The following is a 10024-nucleotide window of genomic DNA, read 5'->3' as shown; positions in this document are numbered from 1 at the left end:
GTATGTTTTGAATTTGTGTATTCATGGAAAAAGACCTTAATTTCCTTCGGGATCAATAAAACTAGGCTACTCTACTCTACTCTAGACTGTACTGTAGTCTACACAGGTTCATGTGCTGGTCAGGGCCTGGATCTAATGAAGAGATGTCTGTGAAAGAGGAGCACTACTGCCAGGAGAAAATACTCCATGTCATGAGGTGAAAGTATGGAGAGATCCCCCGTTATCTTAAACATATCCAGACAGGTAAAGCCAAGGGGAAGGAGATGCTGGACAGAGCTGTCAGATTCTGACAGGAGACCAGATTTATTTTAAGGTCCCAGTTATTACATACAGTAGAATGTGCACATATACCATGCAACATAATGTAGGCCTACTGCAATACTTGCACTCTTGGGTTAGGGCAAGGTATGCAATTACATAACATTAGGCCTACATGTTGATGCATGCACAGAAGATAAAATCCAAACCATAGAATTAAGTGATATATTAACGTTTGTATTATTTGAAAGAGTGGAATGAGATGATTGGTTGCTTTAGTTTATTTTCATGGTCAATGAACCGCATCACTCAAGAGATTAATTGTCATTGCACAAATTTACTGTGCTGTTTCTTTGCTTTCTGGTGATGACCATTTTGCTTTATCCTTTTGTCATTACGATTAATATGTACATTAGGTCTATTTTATACAACAGTTTCCTCAAAGAGTGACCTATGATTTCCGTGAACTAGGTTACTTGAGCTGAGTAGTTTCTGCACTGCTACAGCCTCCAGTCCACTATAGAAAACAAAAGACAACAAAAGACGTTTGTATGCTGTTGTTCTACTTCCTTTAACCTTTACCGTGTTCCTTTACCCATTTCTGTGTTTCTGTGTTGCATAAGGCCGGTGAGGTGTTGATGTTTCCCTCCATACAGGGCTGGTCTGGGATGAAAAACTGGGTCGGGCCTTTTCAGCAGAGACTAGTCCACCAGCAGAGGCGCATCTTGTCACCAGGCTAGACAGGCAGCTGCTTGGGGCCTAGCCTGATAAACCAGCCTAGGTCTCTGACCAGACAGGTGAAGTTAGCTGATGAGGTGGTCGCTTCGAACGACACTAACTAGTGCGCCGCCCTGCGCATTTGATCTTACGGTGATTCCATGGCGGGAGTTACGTTCATCACGTTAACGTTTAGCTTTGAACGGTGAATGACCGACAGACGGCGGAATCGTATAATAGGCTATAAATAGATCTAGCGACAGCATATTTAGATACTACAATGTTGATTTATCGCTTCAATTCTCAACATCTGTGTACATAAGTGTCAGAATAAAGAACATTATAAGGTAGTAGCTTGGGTAGTAGCCATGTTTGTTTTTCAGGTTTCCGGTTGAGAGGGAGGTGGCGCACAGCATTTTGGGTACCAAGGCAGCGAAGTCAGCATCTGATGCTGCCCTCAAATTTCACCGTTACACCCACAAATGCAGTCAACTGCCAAGGGAGGAAATAAAGCAATTTTTCGTTTCGATCCTCACTTCATGACTCGATGTCTAGTTAGCTCACTGGAAGGACAGCTGCCTTCCTGTTTCGAACGGACCCTAAATGTGAGACCGGAGTAATTTAGTCTGGCCCCGATGAACGATACCTCCGAAGATTGTTGATGAGAACAACATGTTGTTTTTTCAAACCGTGCCGGTGCTCTGACTAATTGGCGATCTTTGCCGTTGCTGTGCTTTCCCAACGGTGTTGCGAGCTTCGTCGTCACTCCCTCAAAACCCTGCTTGCTTTGATTCAAAACAAATATCTGTGTTGTGGTTGGTTTTGCAACGTTCTCAGATCCGAGGCCAGACCCACTCGCAGCTGAAAAATGTCGGCGTCCAGCGGGTGGCGCTGGTTTACCAGGCTACTTGGGGCCCCCAAGCCCCTGGATGGTGAAAAACAGTTCACACTTTGCTACAGTAGTGGTAAATTTCTTTCAAATGTGCACTCCTTTGACATTTCACTTGGAGCCAGCTGAACCAATCGCCTCTGTCCGGCATCCAAAGCGACAACAAAGCATATGTGTATAATGTTGATTATGTCTAACTGTTTAAATCACACTTGAGTTTTTCTTTTACTTCAGACATGTAAAAGTTTAATTTTTTACCGGACATGTTTCAACGGTATAACTTCTGTCTTCATCAGATGGTCACTGGGATGTTGATGTGTGATGTGCTTTAAAATCAGCTGATGTTGACGAAGCATATGACAACATTAAAGTAATCTAATATGAGCTAGGTTGGCTGCAACAGTCAAAAAGCTTCTTTCACATCTCACTGTCATGGAGAGGCCTCTGCAGTGGCGTGAAGACTGATACCATTGAGGGGGAGGCCAGGCGAAAATCCATGAACAGTCCACTGGGCAAATGCCCTGTATGCCATATGGCCAATCCAGCCATGCCTTCATAGACCATTTTGCAGCATTCTAAATTCAACACTCAGTAACACCATCACCATGAGTGTTATTTTCCATCCTCTAAGTGCTGATTTAATGGTTTACTTCTGCCAATTTCGACATGCAGTTGTAATGAATATTTTTTCTTCAGCCTTTTCCTAGATCCTGGTCATTGTAATGGGGGCAGAGTTTGTTTACATTTTTTTTCTTTTTTAAACATCTTGATTTATTCCCAATAACATCCAAAAGGTTATGCAACATCAGCAGACAACTAGAAAACAATGATACCTTTCAGGATAATATTTGGAGTAGGCTGTTAAGAAGGTTTTTAATGTAAACAAAGTCTGCCCCCATGAGAATAGCTCAAATCTCAAAAAGGGCTGAGCCGACAAATGCAGGATCGCCGGGTACTGACAAGTCAAGGGAAGCGTGAGCAATACAACAGCATATTGAATTGGCAGAAGCTCTCCTTTAACACAGCAACATTCTCTGTGTAGTTCCTACACCTCATGGTTTTATATCCTCTTGGTCCCGAAAGGCTCCACGAAGAAGCACAATCACTCTACAGTGTCTCTGCAGGTCTATTGTTTAATGCCCACTGTAAGCCTACTGTATCTATTTCCTCCTGCATGGCACAACAGTGTACCTGCAGGTCTATTGACTCAGCCCTGATGAAGGCCACACCTTGGCCGGAACGTGTTAGCGTTTTTAGCTTTTCTGTAATGATTTAGCCGTTTATTAAAGCTATAACCTTTGGAAGAGTGCCTTGGATATTTCAACTTCTTTCATTTTTTTTTTTTTTTAACCAAAGAGCACCTTTGGACTACCTTTCCAAGACTAACGTCATAGCCAGAGAGAGTAGAGAGAGAGGTTCCATTGGCCCATTGTTTCCTGGTTCTATTGTGGCCCCCCTTAGGCAGACCTAGGCAGACCTAAGGACTGTTCTATTCATTGTAGGAGCATTATGACACGCCCCTTTAGGCAGACCGGAACCTGGTCGCGTTAGGTGCCCATAGAAACCTATTATGTTGGCATATCTCTATAGAATATCTCTGCCATAGCCCTCCAAACCTGCCGTTAGTTTTGTCTCTGCAGGTCTGTTTTTTTTCATTGAGTATGTTTTGGGGGCTTTTTGAGCCTTTATTATGACCGGATAGTGTGAGAGATGACAGGAAATGAGCTGAAGTGAGATATGGGGTGCATCCCAATATGTGACCTTGCCTCCTCCACTTGTGCTTGTCTCCTCGTCCCGCCTCCTGGCCCCTCCTCCATGGAGGAAACGATACATTTTCCCAGCTGTCAGCCTCGCCACAACAACTTTTGAGGGACTGTTTTTCATTCACCATCCCAATTGCAAATGAGAAAAAGACTTTACAATTGAGCTTTTGCAAGATATTGAAATATAATGCTGTTGTCAGTGATGTCATCATGACGAGAAGCAAGTGGAGGAGGCAAGTGGAGGAGGCAAGGTCGCATATTAAAACGCACTCATGGTGTAGGGCTGGGAAATGACCTCGCCGGATTCGAACCGGGATCCCCATGGGCACGCAAGCCCAAATGTGGGGGGCTCAGCGCGCTGCACCACAGCGCCCCCGCAGGTCTATTGTTTAATGCCCACTGTAAGCCTACTGTATCTATTTCCTCCTGCATGGCACAATAGCACTCTACGGCAGGGCTATTCCATTGGCAGCCCGAGGGCCACATGCGGCTCAGATGCAGTCCAAATGCGGCCCAGGCGCAGTCCACATGCGGCCCAGGCGTGGCCCCCAACTGTAGCAGTATACATTTCAGTTTTGATACCACAGTACAACACTTGATTTTCTTGTGAATCTCCTGCTTGTCTTGTATATTCACATTTAACGTGGTTAGGTTTTAGGTTAGAGGAAACTGTTTAAAAGTTGTTTAAACAGCAGACTGCTGATTTGAAGTGTCATTTCTGTGTCAGTGATTGCTGGGAAAAGTGCAGCTCGTCTTAAGTTCTTGGTTTCAAAGTGTGGCTCAGATGAAATTCTAATTGGCCAGGCCCACCGACAGGGGGGCAAAGGGGTATGCTGTCCCGGGCCCATGGAGATGGAGGGGTCCCAAAATTGGGTTCTCATTACATTATATGTATTAGGTGGGAGGCCCTTTCAGATTACTTTGTCCTGGGCTCAGCAAAAGCTGTTAGCGTCCCTGCCTGCAGGTCTGTTGATTTCTGCTCACTGTAAGCCTGCCTTATTTCCTCCTGGCACAATAACATTTGCATTGTTAATTCAACACAAGAATAGAATCAGCTAGCCAGGCCGCTAGTTACGCAACACCTTCAGTGTTTCTTCTAGTCAGGCCAGGAGCAATACAAATATCGAGTCTGAGCTCCAGAACAAACGGGAACTCGTCCCACTTTGTCGGGAAGCAAACCAGTAGCAAACTAAGGGAGGCTGTTCAACCATGCCGTTTGTTAATGAAATGTTAATTGTTATGGTCTTGGTCAGACCAAGTCTCGAAGAGATTTGAAAGTCGATGATAATCAGGCTAAGAATCATCCAGGGGAGTGTTAAATAGCCTATGACTCAAGTCCTGAATCAACACAACTAAAATGTACTCTGTTGTTTCTAAAGCTTTAGTTCTTGGGTTACTTTGGGGCAGTCATGGGTGAGCGGTTAGGGCATCAGACTTGCATCCCAGAGGTTGCCGGTTCGACTCCCGACCCGCCAGGTTGGTGGGGGGAGTAATCAACCAGTGCTCTCCCCTATCCTCCTCCATGACTGAGGTACCCTGAGCATGGTACCGTCCCACCGCACTGCTCCCCATGGGGCGCCACTGAGGGCTGCCCCCTTGCACGGGTGAGGCATAAAATGCAATTTCGTTGTGTGCAGTGTGCAGTGTTCACTTGTGTGTGCTGTGGAGTGCTGTGTCACAATGACAATGGGAGTTGGAGTTTTTTTTTTTTTTTTACTTATGTTCCATTGTTCCCTAAATGCCACACAAACACACACATAACCCCCCTCTGCATTGTGCATTGTGCACTGCATGTCAGGACTGCCATATTGCCAGATCTGAAAGTCAATGATGATCAGGCTAATATTATGATCTAGTCCTGGAGTGACATATATGCTGCATTGAAGTTCTTGAGATTTGAGCTGTTTTATCACAAATATAGGCATGTTAGAGCTGAATGGACACATTCTAGTACAAACAAGGAAGGTTCTAGCTTATAAATAAAACTTAGTTAATGTATTTATGTGCTTCGGAGGCTGAGATATTTAGGTTTTAATAGGGAGAGGGCACCTTCTCCCAAAAAGGGCTTGGGTTAAAATGGGTTAACACACCACTAAAAATGTACTCTGTTGTTTCTAAAGCTTTGGTTCTTGGGTTACTTATGTCCCATTGTTCCCTAAAGGCCACATAAAAAACACACACACACACACACACACACACACACACACACACACACACACACACACACACACACACACACACACACACACACACACACACACACACACACACACACACACATAACCCCCCTCTGCATTGTGTTGTGCGTGCAGGTCAGGACTTCCATATTGCCAGAGAGCAGGCAGGCTTGAAGCAGTTTGAATTAGCAGTCATTAGTTATACGGATCACTGGCTGCCTCTGTGAGGCACACACCACACACACACACACACACACACACACACACACACACACACACACACAGAAATAGAAAAAGGCCAGACCGCACGACCAATGCAAATGAGTTTATTCACATTGAAGTGTGCAGTATGCAAACAATGTGTGTGTGTATATGTGTGTACGTGTGCGTGTGTGTTTGGATATGATGGATGCACAAACTGGGGGAGGGGCTGTCAGAATAAAAATGACTGCAACAAACAAGATTTGTCCAGCTAGAACAGTGTGTGTGTGTGTGTGTGTGTGTGTGTGTGTGTGTGTGTGTGTGTGTGTGTGTGTGTGTGTGTGTGTGTGTGTGTGTGTGTGTGTGTGTGCCCCGAGGGCAGCTCACTGATAGGAGATATTTTGAGTTTCTGCTCTATCTGTCCCCTCACACACCACGTCAAGCAGATGCTGAAAATACACACGGATACGGACAGCAGCCTTCTCCCCAACACACACGCACGCACGCACGCACACACACACACACATACATACATACAGTACACACACACACACACACACACACACACACACACATACATACAGTACACACACGCGCGCACACATAAACACACACACACACACACACACACACACACACACATACATACACACACACAAACACACACACAGCACCCCAACAACTCCTCACCCACATACACTGGGGCAGTGATGCACCCATGCCTCCCTCTCACACTCACACACACACACACACACACACACACACACACACACACACACACACTATGCCTCCCTCCTCTCATCACAGCATGACAGCTAGTGGACAGTGGTGCCAGACAGAGCCAAGAGGCTGGAGAAGCTCTGCCGCCCGCCATCACACACACACACACACACATACACATACACACACTCACATCACACTCACATCACACACGCACACACACACACACCATAACATCGGGCTGGGGAGGTGACTGTGGTGCTCGAATTAATCATTGTCTTATCCCCATCCATCTTGCGGCTCCCATCAGACCTAGTTTTCTGTGTGTGTGTGTGTGTGTGTGTGTGTGTGTGTGTGTGTGTGTGTGTGTGTGTGTGTGTGTGTGTCGTAGTTAGGAGAGGGCATTTTGGTACAATGTTTCCATCAGAATCGGTTCAGTGTCTCTCAGTGAGTAGGCCCTGGAAGGGGACAGACACACCACAGTATGGTCGCCCACCAACTCCACTCCGATATTAAATCTGGCAACCCATAAAACAAGGCAAATGCAATTAAGACGCCCACAACGATTCGTCTGTGGAAAACAGAGAAACTGAAGATTCACATGTGGAAATAATGTGACTCGGCACAAAATCCACAGAGACATAATCAGTTGGATAATTATGCTGCTATATTCATGTTGTTTTGTTTATAACATCTGAAATGAATAATACAACCAGTGTAATGTTGAGTAGGCTATTTATGATAAACGACCTGTATACTTACAAAGTTCTAAATGCTTCATTTTACAAAATAATTTAGGGCACTTATTCTGTAGCTAACCAATGATGCCTTGAGACAGTTGGAGCAGCTGGATTGGTTTAAAAATAGCTGTCTTCCAGCCTCCTCCATGCCCTAAATGCTGACATGGTGAACCTTTTCCCCACAAAAATATAAAATGCAGAATGCAGACTGATTTCCCTACTCAGCAAACATACCAACTTATTATAGGATTTTAACACTGTAGGCCTACCCAAAGATCCCTTTTAAAATGGAATGTCTTTAATTATTACAAATTCTTCATATAACATGACTTGTTTTGAAATCGCAAGTTGTTTCTGAACAAAAACTACAGGCCTAAACAGGTCAAAAAAATAACATTAATTTTAAACGTAAAGATAGAAAAGATAGGCTACATTAAGATAAATACACTGAGAAAGAAAGAGACACAGGTGTATGCTTTTGGTCCGGCTGATACAAAGGCTAATTTCTTTCTTGACTAGTAAGAGCTTCCGGTATTTCTTAATCTAAAAGACAGTTCAGCTTCTCCTGCTGAAGACGTATTCGGTGTAGCTGCTCCAAACCTTGTCTTCGTTTGGGTCGTTACTTGTGTAGGCGCACGTCCCTGTTGAACTGCAAGCAACCATATGAAAACCCGCGTCCGAGAGCTGGTCGAAGGCTTGCTCCAAGAAGTTGTACTTGAGGTAGTACCGGGAAGTGTATCTCTCAGGGGGTCTGTCCGGATCTCTGCTCTCGTTGAGATTCTCTCCAAAAACTTCTTTGGCAAGGGATGTCTTTCCACAGACGGTAATCCTGGCAACTCGTCGGAACTTGTGATCCGTTTGGATGTCTCTGCCGATGGTGTAGGAGCCGCGGTATCCAATGGTGATGTAGCCGTTCTTTCGGGGGTCAAGAGTCGGGGAAACGGGGTTCGCTGTGCTACTGGGGGACAATGTCATGCTCGTGCTTGCCAGAGCTCCGAGCGCAGAGTCCTCGGGATCATAACGGCATCCCTCATCGGCGAGGGAGTTGTCTTTTATCATCAGGGACCGGAGACGCTTGGACAGCTCGTGCAGCTGAAAGAAATCCGCTTCTTTCTGGAGACTTGCTCTCTCCCTGAAATAATCTGGCAACACCACCGTCAAATTCCTCAGGTAATCCAAAATGTATCTGAACAGAACTCCGTCGCGGTCTATGAAGAAGCGTCCCTTACTGTCTCTGACGAGCTCCGCTGGGTCCTGCTGACTGAACATGCTCCAGAGGCGCGAGTTGGGCACCGCCAGCAGGGTGGCATGCCGCGTGACATACACCTGGCCGCCAACGTTCAGTTCCACGATCTCTTGGAAAGCCGAGCTGCTCGTCTTCTCCGCCTGTGCCATGGCTGGGAGGTTGTCACTGACTGACACACTCTCGTCGCGACTCTGGAGGGAAGGAGAACGTTTTAAAGGTCTGCCTCAGCCTGCCTGTGTTGAGTGGTCTGCGCGCGCTTGCGTGGGCGGAGGCAAATTGCCAAGATGGACGAGCCGTTAACTCCTTACATCCTAACTCCTTACATCCAATAACTGTTGGTCAAACTAAGGTTTTGTTTGAGGATATCCCCGCTTTTGGGAACTAGTGTTTGATTATTTAGCGAGCAATAGGGATATTCATCGGTATTTGGGTTTTTTTGTGTGCTCAAAAAGATCAGGAAATGCTTTCGAGTGCATGAATAGAGAAGTTTTGTTCATTGGGCTTGCTATCAGCTTAGCGCACACCTTTATTTGAATACCTTATTTTAGTGTTCAGTTACCGAATTCAAATTTGGGAGTCGGTTAATACGTGTCAGTGTTCGCTACATTGGCATTTTCTTGGCATTTCGAGTCGTGAAAATGTGTGGAACACATGTTGCATTATCTGGCGCCCTCATTGTGTGTTTTTGTAATTTTAGTTTTTTTTTACCCTTCTCTCTGTCAACAAGCATTGTCCCTCCCTGTCCACTTCCCTGTCTGCGCTCTTCGCTGCGCCCTGACTGTGCGCGCCCTGCCATGCCTCCTGTCCGTGTCGCCGCAAATAATAGGGAAAAAAGACATCCGAAGAAGCCAGTGTGGTAATGCAATTAAACACAAACGCCAATGGGTTCGCCACAATGAAAAGAAGCACGACTTTAAATGGAAAGAAAGAAGATTGTCAAGAGAGGGGGAAAGTGTGGCTTGTAGTGGAAAGTAAGGAAGGGAAGCAAGCATGGAAAGAATGTAGTTTCCACTGCAAATTATCTCTCTCTCTCTCTCTCTCTCTCTCTCTCTCTCTCTCTCTCTCTCTCTCTCTCTCTCTCTCTCTCTCTCTCTCTCTCTCTCTCTCTCTCTCTCTCTCTCTCTCTCTCTTTCTCCCTCTCTCCGTCTGTGGTGTGGGTGCGCCCGCAGGAGAGGGATCCAGTTCAACCCCAGTGAATGACGTTAAATAAAGTGAAAACACGTCTCCTCAAGCAACTTACACGAGTGCCAGAATACAGGTCAGGACAAGATAGGAAGAGCCAGTCCATGCGGCATTGACAGTGCAGGTGTGAA

At 45.7% G+C, this 10024-nt stretch overlaps 1 protein-coding gene across 1 annotated transcript; it reads right to left on the bottom strand.

Annotated features, from left to right (window-relative positions):
• Nucleotides 1-6668: 6668 nt before the first annotated feature.
• On the bottom strand, nt 6669-8984 carry kctd12.2 (potassium channel tetramerisation domain containing 12.2). The gene has a single exon (XM_063212729.1). It carries the CDS (start codon nt 8858-8860, stop codon nt 8021-8023), a length of 840 nt encoding a protein of 279 aa, XP_063068799.1. The 5' UTR covers nt 8861-8984; the 3' UTR covers nt 6669-8020.
• Nucleotides 8985-10024: the final 1040 nt, after the last annotated feature.

This window comes from Engraulis encrasicolus, chromosome 12, assembly GCF_034702125.1.
Source record: "Engraulis encrasicolus isolate BLACKSEA-1 chromosome 12, IST_EnEncr_1.0, whole genome shotgun sequence".
Lineage (NCBI taxonomy): Eukaryota > Metazoa > Chordata > Actinopteri > Clupeiformes > Engraulidae > Engraulis > Engraulis encrasicolus.
The sequence above is the reverse complement of the archived record's forward strand: the minus strand, read 5'-3'. Positions and strand labels throughout refer to the sequence as shown.